Source organism: Lepisma saccharinum, chromosome 18 (assembly GCF_977018435.1).
Source record: "Lepisma saccharinum chromosome 18, izLepSacc3.1, whole genome shotgun sequence".
Classification (NCBI taxonomy): Eukaryota; Metazoa; Arthropoda; class Insecta; order Zygentoma; family Lepismatidae; genus Lepisma; species Lepisma saccharinum.
This window is the reverse complement of record NC_139246.1, coordinates 7,423,236-7,441,326: the sequence shown is the minus strand read 5'-3', so window position 1 is coordinate 7,441,326 and position 18,091 is coordinate 7,423,236. Positions and strand designations below refer to the sequence as shown.

Sequence of the window (18,091 nt, the reverse complement as noted above, 5' to 3'; positions counted from 1 at the left end):
CATGATCCTGCTCTCCCGAGCCTAAAGCTGAAAACATTACCATCACACTCTATGGCCAAGTTCCCACCCCCACCAATGACACCAAAGTCCAACCTTACTGTCACAGATTGGACATTTGCATTGGCAGTGGCAGGATTAGCCAAGGCTTCTGCTGATCGACAACAGGTATTGATGATAATGCTGGAAAAACAAACACGATGAAATCAACTGCATTGGCAAGAGTTCATATAAAGAGAGAGCTTGAAAAAGCAACAACTGGCTCCCTCCTTAATAAGGACTTCTGCAATGCAAAACTATCAGCTGCTTCCAGACAGTATGTCAGGGATCTTCTCTCGCTGAGCATTGTACAGATATATTGCATGTTGCATAACATCTACATTTATCTCTAAGTGCTGACACTTAACATGGCATGTTGTGGGGGAAAAAATCTGTGTACTAGCCATACAGGGTGTTTCAAAATGATCTGAATGATAAAAAACATGGTCCATGAGCAATACAACATAATCACCAATCGAATATCCCGTGAAATACATTCAAACACATCCTTAAGTTCTTTTGGAATGGTCCCAGTTGTTCTAAATGTTGCCACCAGGTGCCAGGCTGACCAATTGTAAAATGGCTGCCAGTGGTGAGGAGAAAGCATTTTGCGAGAGTAAGTCGGTTGTGAGCGTACAACATGAGTTTTGTAAACAATTTATTTATTTATTTACTCAGAGTTTCAGATACAGTCTTATTTGGCCATTTTACACTGAAACAACATAAAGTAGAAACAAAAAATAACAAAAGATAAAAAAACAATAACAAGATGGGATAGATTTACATGTTTTACAAGATTTACCACCAAAGAACTCTATTAGATCTACTGTGTTAGTGCAGCGGTGCAAATTATTGATGAGAACATGCTGAAACATTGAGAATTTGAGAGTTAACTTCGCGATAACCACTGGCACTCAAACTTGGACAATTACATTACATGTGTGTGAAGTTGTACCTTACTTTGACAATTTATGAATAAAATATAACAGGTTGAAATCGTTCACATCATTTTGAAACATGGTGTATAATGAACATCGTGCTTCTAAATATTCAATAATGATTTGCTATATAAGTAGTGTCAATGATAAACTTTTCTGTCTTTTACACCTTAAGGGAGGTTTCATGTCACTTGAAAACACACCGAGATCGAGAAGAGATTAACCAGGTGGGTTTACTTCATGTGATAGACCCATGTCTCGGGTTAATTTGGTGTGAAATCTCCCTTAAACTTTGCAGATGGAAAAGATGTTAACACATATAAGAACAGTATAGAAAGTAACTTGAGATATTGCATGCCTGGAAAGTAAATTCTCCTATTTTAACATATAGTAAACCTATATTTCATCTGCATATTTGGAAAAAAATTAATTAAAATTACATACTTAATTAACAAAAACTGACATCATGGGGGCAAGTAGTGTAACAGAAATCGAATAAAGGAGTTGTCCTTGCCCAGTAGCAACTGCAGCATCCAACAGCCCCAAACATTTGACAATTTTACTTCACTGTGTTTGACTTTTCTTACTATGCATCAGATGCTTTACTGCCAAATAGAATCTTCTAGCAGAGGTTTTTATACGTATCAGAGAAAGAAGAAAAATTATTAACAGCTATTTTGTTTCATGATTTGAATTGTTTACAACAGTTTTCTGTGTAGTAATATAAAAATTCCAGACTGCACAAACAAAATTCAGTCTTTAGTATACAACTGAATAAAAGAAACTACAGACATGCAGCCACACAGCAATTTCATGTACTAATATACCTGATGTGAACAGGGATAAGTAATAAAAATACAAAATGACTTACACAAGATAAAAGTATACTATAAATGAGACACAAACTCTTACAGAACTTTGGTCTGTATTGTTAAACAATTACTTGCTAGAATTGTTCAAATGCTTTGCATGGGAGTTTTAACTTCACTTTATGCACAGATAGACTCATTGGGACAGTTTAAAATGGGATACAAATCACTATATGCCTTCCCCAGGTCTCAAACCCAGAGGAGGCATGTACATTTAATTTCCTATGGTCACAAATAGTTAGTTTAGGAACTTCCAACACATGCTACAAATCCCATTTTGGGATACATTTCATAAACATCTTTTCACACATGGTAAACATTTCCGCAATCACTGTTGAGCTTTGTTTCCATGTTAATAAAACATTAAAATTCTGACCAAGGCCAAATTTATTGTGATTGATTGATTGATTTAGTTTATTTTACTTCGTGTTTTGTGCTTTGTGCTCTTAGCTAATTTGCGAAGATGGGGATGAGTGATGAAATGATGAATGGACATTCACAACAACCAAGCCCGAGCGGGATTTGAACCCAAGACCCTTGGCATGGCAGCGCAATGTGCTAACCACTCGGCCACAGGGTCCTGCTAATATTTATTGTGAATCTTCGTCTGAAGAAGACTCTGTTAGAGACTGGAAACATTACCTTCTTTTGTGTATATTTTTTATACAATAAATTTTGCCTTGGTCAGCATCTTAATGTTTTATTTCTGGAATACTCTAACAATTCTCATTAATTAGTTAGAAATAAAATCAATAAATTTTGAATGTGTACTTACCTACTGATGTAAATTTGTAAACTGTGGGTAGTTTCATCGAATAAATAAAAAAATACCTCTGCAATTATACATGTAAGAAAATGCAGGGACTCGCATGGTGATACAAGACACAATAATTCACCTTTCTAGTCAAGGAGTGTTATGTCATGTCCTTATCAATACTATCAGATGTGCATGTAAACAATGGTTGTCTACATTCTGCACTTATTAAACAAAACAAAAGTCACTACTTACGTGAGGTGTAACAGCTTCTATCCAGAAACTGTGAGTAAAGATCTGGAAATGGATCCAAAATGTCGGTTTTTAGAAATAACCTGTTGAACTACATGTAAGTAGAGACTTGTGTTTTGTTTAGTAATTGCAAGCTGTCGTTATACAAACTTTAATGAAGTACACTTTGCATGTAGACAATATAAACCATTTACACAACATGGCGATGGGCACGAGTTTACCAACAGGCATTGTAGAAGAGTCATTCCATCACACCCCACAACCTGACCATTTACGATTTTCATGAAATTTGGAGACTTGAAAGTATGCATGGAAATTAGTAACCGTGAAAATTTTGGGTCTCATTTGTCTTGTAATTGTAAAAGTATTCAAGGTCAAAGTTTACAGAAATTGTCCTTTCTGAACTCGTTTCGCTTGTAACTCTGCTCTATTTGGCCATGATTATTATTATTATTATTGAGAGCAGTTAGCCAAACTACTCCCTTACGCATCATGAGGGCAGGGCATACCTACCAATGGAAATTTCCCATTATTTTTTGATGGAACACACACACACACACACAAAAAAAAAACTGTAAGAATGGGATAGATAGGAAGGTTAATCTGTAAAATTAAAAAGATAAGCAAAAGGAGAAATGAAAAAGAGAGAAACGAGGGCAAATCGAAAAGTCTTTGCCCCTATTTTTTTTCCAGCTGAAATATTAGCGTGATTGAGAAACAATGATATACATCCAATGCAATAGGTTTTCCTCTGAACGGCCCAGATGCCCGTGACATGGCGCTGCTGTCAGTTTGCAAAGATAGCTGTAGTACTAAACACGTCCACGTCGTATGAGCAGTAAAGTCTTATTCGTTTTCTATGGAGCAAGGGACAAACACCTATCGAGATCCATAGGGAAATGCAGTTGAAGTATGGGGACTAAAGTGTAAATCAGCAACCCTGAGACCTTCTGTAAACAAACCGTCTCACCGATTCGATATATCACTGAACACTGAGACCTTCCCGCACGCATAGAACTCGCCATGTTGAAAGTGGCACTACTTCCTTGCTATTCACGTGATTATTTTTAGAAAATAACCAATGTTATAAAATATCATTATGTACACAAATCTCTAAGCTCATTGAAATTTACAATGCATATTCCTACAAAATGTTCACACTTATATTGCCTTGCCATGTCACCAAGTTATTTTACGAAGTGCACTATATTTGGCGGAACAAAAATCGTTATTAAGATGCTTGTCAAAGTTTCCAACCGTAATAAATTTACGAACTTTCTTTGTCTTGTTTTGATCATCATCATCAATATATTTATTGGACTTACAGCATTGCATATGGCTGTTTATGCCCATTATATATTTTATTTCTTCTTCTTCTTCTTTTTTTGTCCCTGTCAGCATTATCTTGTCGACTTTGGAATCATTATTGTTTTTTTTTATTTCTTTTAATGTTTTCTTCTAAAGTTGGTAGTTAGTCTCACAAATTAATCGGAATCACAAATATATAACAATTAAAAATAATTCACTTTTTTTTGTCCATTTTGCTGTTTCTTAAAAATCACTTTATATTTCAAGTCTACATTTTCGAGAATATGCATACAGCATCCATATTAATGAAGGGGATAAATCTGTTAAAATGGATGATAGTGATATTGGAAATGGAATTTTTAAACGTTGAAAACCTTTGTAGAGTATGATTTGTTGATCTGAATAGATTGGACATTCTAGAATTAAATGTTGAGCATCAGGATTATTATTGCCACATTTACAATTATCTTGAGTTTTAATTTTTATTTTTGCTAAATGTGCTGGTGTACGTACGTGTCCTGTTCTTAATCTATTAATAAAAACTATGACTTGCCGTGGGAGTGTGTATGAATTGAACCAAGGGACTTTAGATTTAAATTCTGCAATCCATCTATATGTGTTACCCACAAACTTAAATTGATCCTTGCACCATTCATTCCATTGTTCCATAAGTTCGATTTTTACTCGTGGTAATAAATCAGTATACATTAACCTATTGAAACTTATGAGTTGTAAATCTCTGGCCTGTTTAGCATATATGTCCACTCTATCATTTCCTACATTAATATTATGTGCTTTGACATTATTTACATAAGATACAATTTACAAAAAAATCTAGAAACAAATTTCAAATACACTCCTACCTATATCAAACCTTAGAAATATACATTACCATGTTATGTCATTTTGTCTAAAAAGATGCAATTAAAATATATTCAATTCGCATGCAAGAAAGAAGTCAAATTTATGGGAAATGATTACTGGTGCAAAGAGTTGACCATAAAGGTGAAGCAATAAGTACAAAAGAAAGAGCATTGGGTTTAAAGTGAGACGTCATTTGCGGCAGCGTATCCCATACTACAAATTGGCTGTTGCTTTACCTTACGTAATGAATCCTGTGACAACGCTGGATTTTTGTGTGGATTATTTACTTGGTACTACCCATATAATTTTCCAAGATCAGTTATTACTTTTATAATACGTCTACGTACAGGTCATGTTCGCACTAATGATCATTTATCACGAGTACATATTACAACAAAACAAGCCTGCGCATGTGGAGAAGATAATCAAGATGCTACACATCTCTTTTTACAATGTCCCAATTTCGACAGAGAACGAGATAAATTATATAGTGGTTTGCGTCGAAATAGAATTCCATTCCCTACATCTCTTACTGCCCTGCTCAAGGACCCTACTCCTCCCACCATATGGCTTCTTTATGGATATGCAAGAAGATGTAATTTGACGATCTAACGAACAGTATAAATAAATATCAATAGATGTTTTTTTTTTCATTCTTGTGAAACATAAGTGAATAGCGAACTAAATACTTAAAAAAAAAAAAACTCAGGAAGATGACTAAAATAGACTACCAGTTGATAGGGTCAGAAAAAGAAGACGAAGAAGGAAGATTATTTTACTTCTATGAGTTTGCAATGCTTTCTGCATGCACGTGGTTTTGTTTACAGAAGGTCTCAGGGTTGGTGATTTAAACTATAGTGTCTTGCTTTGAGAAGTGTGCGGTGGTGGTGGTGAGAGTTCGAAAATGGCCATGAAGACCTTAATGACAATGAGCAGGGTGCAAAGACTTTTCGATTTGCCTTTGTATACAAGAAGGGAAGACCTCCATGGTGGAGTGGTCCTGAGGCATTGGCATGGATATTCTTTGTGAGTGTTCATTCATAAATTGACTCATATTATCACTCATAGTCATTTTTTCAATTATCCAAAAGTGACAGAAAGGTGACGTTACATAACAAAAATTGTATCAAATCAAGATGAAAACAGATTAACACTTAAGAGTGCTAATCATGTATATATACGGAGTTGAATTCAAAATTTATTTCAACGGTCACTTGCCATACATTTACGGAGTTAGCAATCCTGAGTAATGTTTGGACATCGTACTTCCTCATACTGCCACTAGATGGTGGGCAAATGCTCATAATGGTTCTGTTTGTGTCCTTGTCTGATAGCGATATGCTTGCTTCCCTTTTCTACAGTGCCGCCCCCCCCCCCCTCCATTTTCACCACATTTGCCCCCGCACTATGCTAAATGTTATCTACAAAGGGAAATATACTGTCTTTGCCCCCCCCCCCCTCCCCCAGTTTTGGGACCCAATTGCAGCCACTGCACAGTGCCGGTGAGGTAAGTAGGGCATGATTTTACAATACTGGACCACTCTCCCATTTCTATAAAATTTCGCCAACTTACTAATTTCGGTGTCCTGATGACGTATCTGTAGTTCATATTTGGCGGTCACTTGTTAAAATTGTATATTTACGTGTAGAACTTGTAAAATAACCTTGCGATTTACCACGGTGATTGTCCATACACAGCAATTCGGAACCATCTTTCTCTCGCAATTCGTTAATGGTGTTCCTTTACACACAACAATCTTGCTGACGTCAGACGAGGAATGCCTACGAGGTTAGGTTAGGTTCCATTAGCAAAAATACAAAGAAAAATTAATATTTTAGCTAAGAGAACTATACCTTCTCTTGCCTGTTGAGAAAAATGGAGTCTTCCGTGGAGCTATTGTTCTTATGGTAGGGTTACGTTAAGAAAACATAGTTTATTTCGTTTTCTTTTTTTTCGATTTCCATACTTGGCCGCCAATTATTACATGCAGATTCGTGATTAGGAGTTCACAATTAGTGACTAGGCGAAATTTCATAGAAATTGGAGAGTGGTCCGGTATTGTAAACTCGTTCTGAATTTATAATAACGGACCCTTCCATAATTTCTATCCTAGTTCTTATACTCACAAAATATGTAGTCCTGATGAAGTATGTGAGGTTAACATGTGGGGGTGACGTGTTGAAATTGTTAATTGATGTGTAGAATTTGTAAAATAAGCTTTTGGTACTAGTTTACTATTGTTCGGACAGATTTCTTCATTTCATGTATGATAGGGGACATTCATGTTGTTGATTGATTGCTTTAGATTTTTTTACTTCGCGTTTTGTGCCTCTTGGCTAATTTGCGAAGATGGGGATGAATGATGAAATTGATGAATGGACATTCACAAACAACCAAGCCCGACCGGGATTTGAAAATGGGACCCTTGGCGTCGCAGCGCGATGTGCTAACCACTCGGCCACAGGGTCGGGCATGCTGTTTGTTGAAAATTAATTCTTCGTACACCACGCGTCGTGATTGTGTTTTGTTCATGTTCATTGGGTATCCAGTGTTTTGAACCGTCTGTGTTTGAAACGAAGGTTAGTTAGAAGCATGACATGTTGTGGATGCGTGGTGAAGTTTGTGGAAGATCCAGTGGATTTTTTAATTGTAAGTGCAGAACTTTTGCAGATTCGAAGAGAAGTTTTGATGAAAGTATGACAAAATGCAAAGGAAAAAAAATATATGTTATCTATTGATGAGGTGTTTTTAAGTATGTTTACATAATCCAACCTGCCGAAATGTGCATGATTATATTGTAATTATGTTTTACTAATATGACGTGCCGTGGATGCATGGTGAAATCCAGGTACATTTTCTGTATCCTCGAAACGTATTTCTTCAAATTTACAAGTTTGGGGCTCATTTGGGGGCAGGTGACTCGGGCCAATTTCTAACATGCCTTTAACAGGGACTCTATAGAGAAAGCCGGGTAGCCGGAGCGGAGGTGAGGCCGCGGTAGGTCAATTACCCCAGGGACGGAGACCAGAATCTGTGGGAAATTTAGACTCAAAAATTTCAAACGAAAATAATTTTTTACTTTAAATTTCCCACCGATTCTGGGATGGATAGCTCCAAAAAACATTCACGGATAGTGCCACGAAACATTACAATTTTCTTCGTAAAAAATAATGGGAAAAAGTTATATATAAAAAAAAAAAATTAGATCAGATGAGCTTTGTTCACAGGTATTTCTTGGGTTTCGAAGGTTGAAACACTGCGTAACGATTGAAAATCGACAAAACACAAGCACGAAGTGTGATTATGTAGGAAGGTGTACGCACCATATTGCGTCTCAGGCAAGCGAAAAGACTACGGGAAGAAAGTACTCGTAATGTGAAAAATTGCAATTACTTTGATAAAAAAAAAACGTCAAAACACCTTAATGAATGTTCCGCAAAGCAGATACGTAAGTATGAATGTCAAAAATTGACGAAACGAAGAATTTATAGGTGTCCGAAGGATTGTAAAGTTTTTCCATTAATAATATAAGACATTCGTTCATATTTCGCATAGTGAATAATTTAGGACACTTGATCACGATTGTGTAGTTAAAATTTGTCGCTCAAGTGCTACGAAACTGACATTTTTTTACGGTGCCCCACAAACCATTCATAGTAAGGTTAGGCAAACGGTTAAAATTTAGTTTTAAAACTTAAAATATTGGGTAACACTTTACTATACCAGAGACGGATTTCTTCAAATTTACAGGAGAAAGTATTATTCATGTTCGGGAATGTAGTTTTGATCCATGCGAATGCATGTGGTTTTATACAAAAATCGATTTCCGACGTGCTATTGCTGCTGCCGCCATTTGCTTCCTGCACGAGAGCACAATACGCTCCGTATTGTCCGTATATGCTAAACTGAACGAAAGGAGTGCTAATGGAACCTAACCTAACAAGCCTAACCTAACCTAGTAGGCATACCTCGTCCCCGTGATGGTTCGTGGGGCTATCGTGAATTTTTGGGCTAATGTCAATGGTTTTTGGGACTACCCGTGGATGGTTTGTGGGAAATAAGGAACAACAGTAAGTACTCGTTAATGTAAGAAATAGACATTATTTTTGTTAGAAATTCATTATTTCACTTTAAATGTTCCACAATGCAGAATAGTACGTTAGCAATGTAAAAAATTGCAAAATAAATCATTGATAGGCGTGTCTGGTATAGTAAAGTAGTACCAAATATTGAAATAACCATTGTTTTCATGGAGAAATCCAGTGTTTCTGTTCCGATCGCGGACCACTGAATTTAGCTTATTCTGCAATTTCTACACATGACCCCCAAATTTTAACTGGATGTCCTGCTTTTCGTTTAAGAAAATCGGGTCCCTATCTGAGAGAAATAAATATTTTACAAGAGACCTGGTGAAAAGCACAAACACTAGGTGGTGAAGGTAATCATTTTGGTATGACTGAAGATGGTAAATTTCTCGTATCGGACAAACGGCTGAAATTTGCTAGTTCATTTAATTTGAATATTCGTACTTACGTATTCTGCATTGAGAAACATTGCTGAAGGTGGCATTTCGCTTATTTCACGGAAATAAGCTCTATTTGCGACATATCGAGTAAGTTTTCTTCGTTTCTTTTTGCCTTCGGTAACATGCAAAATGGCGGTCACAGTTTCACTACCGTACTCGGCATGCAGTGTTTCCACCCCACTGCACCCAAAAATACCTACGTAGCCCCACAAACCAATCACGCATAGCCCCACGAACCATTCATACATAGCCCCACGAACCATTTCCGGTAAGGTTAGGTTAGGTAGGGTCACTATAGGTTACAATAGTGAAAAATTAGTTTTGAAAAAAATATGCGTAGCCCCACGAACCATTGACGCATAGCCCCACGAACCATTGACACATAGCCCCACAAACCATTTGCGGAAACGTACCTTCTTCAGTTACAAAAAACACGTGTTTGGAAACACTGACCGGGATTACGTCATCAGACATCAACCATTTGCGGAAACGTACCTTCTTCAGTTACAAAAAACACGTGTTTGGAAACACTGACCGGGATTACGTCATCAGACACAGGCTACATCCACCTGGAAGTGAATGGATGCAAGAGCTTTCGTGCATCGGTCACACATTTATATCGAAAAATAGATGATTTACCGGCAAAATTCAATGCACGATGCAAGAAAACACTTCCCCGAACTTCCACAAGTCTAAAGAAACTGCATTCGGTAAGTAATTTCTCCTGTAAATTTGAAGAAATCCGTTTGTCCGATACGAGAAATTTACCCTGAAGATGACAGGACCCTCTACGATTTTCTTCATATTTGGCATATTTACTAATTGAGGCCTGCTAATGACTAATCTGAAGTTAAAATTTGTCGGAAACGTCTAGAAATTGCAAAATAATTGCGAACCATTGACGGTAGCCCCATGAACCATTGGCGCTAGCCCCACGAACCATTCACGTGTGGTTAGGTCAGTTTCAGTTATGTTAGGCAAACATAGTTAACCTTTGGACCAAATTGGGTGTCGTGGTAGTACATATTTGTTTGCGAAACAAAAAATTCCGCGAAAATCGACGGTTTCCATTCCGAAAACTAACGCCTTATTTTGCAATTTCTAGACGTTTCCGACAACTTTTAACTTCAGATTCGTGATTAGGAGGCTTCAATTAGTGAGTATACCAAATATGAAGAAAATCGGGGAGGGGTTCGGTCATCTTCAGTCTTTCCGTCATTTTATTCCAGTACTGCATTACAAGACCATTTTTCCCCCTTCGTTATCGGAGTTTAAATTTTAAGGTAACGCACAGTTAAAATTATGCCGAGTTCATACAGCATGAGATGAATGGATATTTTAACTAAAAAGCATTATGAAAATGTTAAACATCTGGATGTTGTGTAATTTCTGAAATATAAAAACACGATGAAAAGGAGATAATTTTTGTAAATAAATCACATGTCAGTTAGCCATTTTCCGCTGGCGTTTTTAAAATTTTGTCGTATATAGAGAAAATGTAGACCTACCTACTAATACAAATCTTCAAAGAAACTGTTCCCTACTCCATTACTCCCTGTTCCATACCCTCTTGGACAGTGTTGCTAAACTATATTCAAATGGAGCAAAAGCTTCAAAGAACTAGAACAACATTTTCCCCTCGATGTCCTTCTGTTTGTAGTTGGCGGACAATTTTGTGTCAAATTCTGAAATAATTCCAAAATTTCACTCGAATCCAGAATTTTGCTTCTCTGTGCAACGGTGATTCTGATTATTTTGTGCGCAACGCAGGTAATATATAATAATAATCCCCCAAAAATGTAACTGTAAGGGGGAATGTGTGCTATGAAGCGGTTCTGGCAGCACTGATTTTCCTCCAAGATCAAGAATAGCAGAAAACAGAAGCAACTCTCAAGCGTAAGGTTTGTTATATACCAACATAATAATTACAATTCGGCCGTAGCTTAATTTTCTGTAGGAAAATTAGGTTCAGCAGGAATCGGAGAGTATATGATGAGATTTAAGTTGGTTGAAAACGTTATAATAACTTCTATCTTAAAAACTTGCATCTTCATGTTCTAGATGGCGGACAACACAAAGTTGTCAAATAATTTTAAACATGATAATTTTCCCTGGCGTTACACACATACCATATTTAAAGGTAAAACTATATATCGTCCATTGCACTGCACCATGAAACTAAGTCGGTGATCAGCGACATCTGCCATAGGGAGGACGTGTTGACCACCACGCTCTAGCTTTCTTTGCCCTGTATGTATCAATTGAAAACAGTCTGGGTCAGACTTAAGTCAGGGTTGTTTTTTGTATGTGTGACAGTATGAAATTTGAGTGTTTCTTTGCTAAATGTTTACTATCCTTCGGACACCTATAACTTCTGAGTTTCGTCAATTTTTGACATTTCTACTTACCTATCTGGGTAACACTTTACTATACCTGAGACAGATTTCTTCAAATTTACAGGAGAAAGTACTTACGCAAATCATTTTCTGTGGCGTTGTTGATGTTCGGGGATGTAATTTTGATTCATTTTAATGCGAATGCATGTGGTTTTGTACGAAAATCTATTTCCGACGCGCTATTGCTGCTGCCGCCATTTGCTTCCCGCATGAGAGCACAATACGCTCTCGTATTGTCCGTATATGCTAAATTGAACGAAAGGAGTGCTAATGGAACCAAACCTAACAGGCCTAACCTAACCTAGTAGGCATACCTCGTCCCCGTGATGGTTTGTGGGGCTATCGTGAATTTTTGGGCTAATGTCAATGGTTTTTCTGGCTCAAGGAACGATCAACGGTAAGCTATCGCCATGTTGTGTGTGGAAATAAACAAGAACAGTAAGTACTCGTAAATGTAAGAAATATACATTACTTTCCTAACAAATTCAATTATTTCACCTAAATAAGTGTTCCGGAATGCAGAATAGTATGTTAGCAATGTAAAAAAGTGCGAAAGAAATGATTCCCAGGTGTCTCAGGTATAGTAAAGTAGTACCCCTATCTGCTTCGCGGAACATTTTTTAACGTGTATTCACGTTTTTTTGATCAATTTTTTTTTTAAAAAAGTGTTTTTGTAACTGAAGAACGTACGTTTCCGCAAATGGTTTGTGGGGCTATGTGTCAATGGTTCGTGGGGCTATGCGAGAATAGTGTGTGGGGCTATGCGAGAATGGGTGTTGGGCTACGCGTATTTTTTTCGAAACCAATTTTTAACTATTGTAACCTATTTGTGACCCTACCTAACCTAACCTTACCGGAAATGGTTCGTGGGGCTATGCGTCAATGGTTGAATTTCCGCTATGAAACATTCCCACATCATACAAAACACCTTCCAGATGTTAGACAATACTACAGGAACTTATTACGGTAAGTAGTTTCTTCTGTAGAAATGAAGAAATCTGTCCGAAGGATAGTAAACTAGTACCCTGGCAAGGTTAGGTTAGGTAAGCATAGTTAAAAAAAAATGTAGGAAAAAGGCATGTTTGGAAACACTGGCGAGACCACGTGACTTTCGATGCTCACTCCATCTGCAGATACATAATGAAAACAACGGCATAATGTTGTCGCTTTACAGAAAATGCAAGTTCCTTACATAAAAAGTGATTACTTCTTATTCTGCAACATTCTGTGGTGAAGTTTTCAGTTTCCGTGAAAGAAAATACCTCGAAGAACTTCAACATTGCTACAGAAACTGATTTCAGTAAGTAGTTTCTCCTGTAAATTTGAAGAAATCTGTTCGGGCGATATCGCATATTTACCAAACAAAAAACATAAATCACCAGGAAAAATACAAAAACCCGAAGAAAATGTACAAAAATCCATTAAAGAACACAAATCAATTATCTAAAAAATGAAATTGTAAGAGCTGAAAATAAACAAAAAGCAATGTGGAACATAGTAAATAGTCAACGCAATGATAGGAACTATGATAATCAAAACATAAAGATCATAAAAAATGAAAAAGAAATAACTAAACCAGAAATCATATGTAATCTGTTCAATGAACAATTTGTAAACGCAACTAACTCACGATGCAAAAAATGGGAAAGATGAATACACGCACAAAAACTTAACACTCAAATACATGGTAAATAGCATATATATACCAGAAACAAATGCAAATGAACTCCAAAGAGTTGTGAGTTGTGAGAAGTCTAAAAAAGAAGAAACTTCTTTAGCCTTTTTTCTTCGTTTGGTAAATTTCTTAATGTTTGTAGCTGAAAGGAAAACTCATGGGCCAGACGAATGGTCATCAGAACTGGTAAAATATTGCTAATGATACATAATGGAACCATTGCTGTATGCAGTAAATGCAATGTTAAATAGTGGAATATTTCCCAATATCCTTAAGAACAGTATAGTGATACCTATATACAAAAAAGGGGAAATTACAAACATGGAAAACTACAGGCCAATTTCCCTGACGTCAACATTTTCAAAAATAATAGAAAATACAATATCAATTAACATAGTAAACTTCTGTAACAAATACAATATCATAAACCAAACTCAACATGGTTTTCAAAAAGGAGAATCTATAAACACAGCCTTAGCACAACTAATTGAATACATATCTGAAACCTTGGAGAAACATGAAGTCGCAAACACAGTTTTCCTTGACCTTTCCAAAGCATTTGACACGGTAAACCATAATATGTTAATGAAGAAACTCCACGATATAGGAAAAAGGGGGACAGCTTATCAATTAATAAAATCATACTTACAAGACAGGTATCAATATACCCAAATAAGTTTTAATACAGGTGGTAAAATCCCTGACTACAGGTCAGAAAATAGGAAAATAACAAAGGGAATACCCCAAGGATCAATACTAGGTCCTCTGCTGTTAGTTCACCTCTTAAATTGTCACTCAGCTTTGCTGCACTCCACTTCCAAACAAGTTTCTAAAAGTCTGCATCCAGCCTGAATCTCCTTCCAAATCCAACTCACTCTCCTATATCCAAAACTCAAAACCCCTTTTCTTACTCCCGAACCACTCTCCTCTTCTCTTCAAAACCCAAGACCAACTCCCCTGTCTCTCGTGAGCCAGATCCAACTTGCATCCCTCCTAATCAAAACTCCTCCCCTTTTTCTCTCTCATCAATTTTCCTTTGCAAATATTGGCGAATGCTTTTCGCTGAGCTGGTGCTGAAGTTAACACTTTCCTATACTTCCTGCCAGGCTGCCTAGCTAAACGTAACTCGAAAATGAAAATGAGGGATACGTAACGATATTATACATAAATGACATATCAGACTCCACAAACATGAAGACTATGACCTATGCAGATGACACAACAGTAATATTGAGAGGTAAAGAAGCAAAAGAACTAGAAATCTGCACCTTTATCACGATCAATCAGCTAACACAATACCTAAACATCCATGGATTAACTACAAATAGTAATAAGACTAAGTTAATGGTCTTTAATAATAGCAAAAAAACTGACTTCAATATACAAACAACAAGCATTAATGAAACACACATACAACCCGAAAATGCAGTGAAATTCCTGGGGATCACACTAGATAATATATTATCATGGGATGAACACATCAACAACGTATGTAGCAAATTATCAACAAAATATATCTTCTAAAACGTCTATCTGTATATAATATAACTGAAATCAATAAATGCATGTACTATGGGTTAATATATCCCCACATAGAATATGGTATTATATCCTGGGGAGGGGCATCTCAAAAATACACAGAGAGAATATTAATGCTACAAAAAAGGGCACTAAGAATAATGAACAACCTGCGGTATAGGTCATCTTGTAAGAAGGAATTTAAGAAAAATCAAATCATGACTATATACTCTCTATATATATATTATTTTATATATTATAAATACCAAAAATGCACAAAAAACAACCAAATCCATGGCTACAGCACAAGACAAAACACAGTAGACTTAAGATATTAAATCTATCACCTGTAAATGCCAGAATAACTTTCTATAATAAACTGCCAAATGACATTAAATCCATAACTCCCCAAAATAGGAAACCGAAGGCAATCAATACCTACCTCACAAATAGAGCCCTATACAGTATATCAGAATATAGGGAACACCCCACATGAAGTTTACTTTGGGAAACTGTACAAGTAAGGCACTGTGCATAGCCAAATTATCTTTTCTTACAATTTTAGTTTAATCACTTAAAAAGCAAGTGAAAAAGCAGGTATCTATAACATTGTGTAAATTTTAAATGTATCCGGTTATGGACTTATATACATACATCATATCTATTTGAATTTCTATCAAATCATAAAAACTTGTTGTATATCATAGTCTGAAGGGAAAATGCAGAACCCATAACATATTGTATAGTGCTAGTCTTGAACGTATCACCAGTTCGGCATCTTTGATACAACCCCAGAGGAAGCCGACCGGACCCGTATCTGGTTTCGAGCCACCACCTGTTTTTCGGCAAAGCAATGTTGCCACTTTTACCTGCAGTGTTTAGACATCCATTCATTCACTGCAACGTTTTACTTCCAAGGTATTTATATTGCATAAACAAAAATAGCAAAACACAATAACACAACCTAGCAAAGATAGAGAACCGCAACCTCGAGTTTAGAAATCTCTAAAGAAACTGAATTGGCAACATCTCATTTAGTCCACGTGGACTTGATGAGAGCTGTCATTTCTTGGATGGATGCTATTGGTGAAAGGTTTCAGGGGACGATTTATTGCACTCCACATGGACCTGACATGTGGTTGTTAGGGGGAAAACTGATCTTTCGGAACTTTCTTTGATGTAAAGTGGTCATCCTATGGGGAGGACCACTATAATGCTGCAAACCCCTAATTATTGTCCATAGCTGTAGCTATAGCATTATCTATATAGTAAATATAAATGTAAATGTACGAGATTATATAAACCTGTAAGGGATACAGGGTAATACTTTGTAACAAGATGTAATGTGACACTTTCCATGCCCTCTCACAAAGGGTCAACGGAAAAAAAAGAAATAAAAATAGCTGGAGGGAAGTGTAGAGGACCTTGTGCTACTTTTGCCAATAATATTTATGTATTATTATTATTTATGATTAGCTTTCCTGTACATACATGTACAGACAGGATCTATTTATAGATATGAAACTTTTGAACATGTATTGGTTTTATTTATCCTGTTTCATCTATGCACTAACTGTAAGTCCAATTCAACATGAATCAAGAACCACAGAACCGTTACGAAGAACATGAGCTATTGTATTAGGTTCTATCTATTTTGCAGCAATTAACGCAAATTTCAATGAATACATAATCTTATTTTTTCTAGTTGTTTTATATTGATGTTTATTAAAAAACTTTATTTATTTGCAGATGATCCTTTGACAATAAAATGGAGGCACTACGGGAAATTGAACAATTTTTAACCATTGATGCCCGTGTGGATTTAAAAATTCTTGCCATTCAGCATGTTCTTGGTAAGATTTGTACTGAAGTTTCAGGACAAATGGTAATACTTTAAAATGATGGGAGCTAGTACTGACACTCTTTGTGGAACTGATTTATTATGATTGTTTTATTAATCTTGATGACTACTGCCACCATCGACATAAGGTTCATAAGGTTGGTTAAGTGAAGACTGCAGAATCCTGATATTTTGTTCCTGCATTATAATGGGTGTGGATAAAAATTGTATTTTTTAAATGGGAAATTCAACCAAAACTCAAAACAAAATAAATTAATATGGAAATTATTATTGTTTTTAATTGCATTAAGGTTTGGATATTTCGAAATGCATATAATTTGCATATTTCACCAATAAAAGTTACTAGCATCTGCAGCATATATGCTTGACAGACAAATGAAGTCAGAATTTGCTACATTTTTAAAGTGTCACACACGTAACACACTTTTGTTAATGTTTTTCATGCATTCAGCCTATGCCATCATACTCAAGTTTTTTTCATTTGTTAGCAGACACAACAAAGTACTTCATAATTCTATGTTATCAGTTCATTATGAATATTTTGATCCAATCTCATTTCTAGAACCTTAAATTTTGTGTGTAAAATGTCACACACGTAATGCTGAAATGCCCCAAATGCAACGAAATGAACACTACTTTTTATTTTTAAATACAGATACATCAACTACATCCATGCACATTGCCATTTGCGAAATATGCACAGTCACATTCATGTTTTGAAAATTACATCCTACAGGTGACCACCATTTCGTTGTTGACACTCAGAGAATCAGTGATGGAATCGTCCATGGCCCGTTCCATCTGTATACGAATATTTCTGTCGGTTTCTGCTTCAGTGCACTTCCTGTAGCTTCGAAGTCCTTCACCCACATCCTGATTGCGTTGGCCGATGGAATAGGATCATGTCTCCCAAGATTAAAGTTACATCGATGTTCTCTCGTCTCGCAGCTGCAACAGTGCCATCATTTTTATAGAATGCCCTCACAGCTACAGCTACAGCGATCCATCTGTAAATGACATGCATGTGATGTAAATGACAATCAATAAGTGTTGCCAACACAATTATAGAAACTCTCCATATTAAAAAAAAGTAT

General features: G+C 36.3%; 2 protein-coding genes across 3 annotated transcripts in view; one reads left to right on the top strand and one right to left on the bottom strand.

Moving 5' to 3' along the window:
• The window catches only part of pasha (microprocessor complex subunit partner of drosha), a 71,884-nt gene extending 60,768 nt beyond the window's left edge, over window positions 1–11,116 (bottom strand). Inside the window, exon 1 of the mRNA XM_083140089.1 lies at window positions 11,056–11,116. The gene's annotated coding sequence lies outside the window, so the exon portion shown is untranslated. The remainder of the gene's footprint in view (window positions 1–11,055) is intronic.
• A 207-nt stretch (window positions 11,117–11,323) lies between these two features.
• LOC146002709 (co-chaperone protein HGH1 homolog) overlaps window positions 11,324–18,091 on the top strand; it is a 48,714-nt gene continuing 41,946 nt past the window's right edge. The window contains exons 1-2 of one of the 2 annotated variants that reach the window (XM_083140665.1): window positions 11,324–11,448; window positions 16,886–16,989. In XM_083140665.1, the coding sequence (XP_082996791.1) occupies window positions 16,905–16,989 (85 nt within the window). In that variant the 5' untranslated portion in view covers window positions 11,324–11,448; window positions 16,886–16,904. The remainder of the gene's footprint in view (window positions 11,449–16,885; window positions 16,990–18,091) is intronic. The other variant, XM_083140666.1, reaches the window with a different exon arrangement.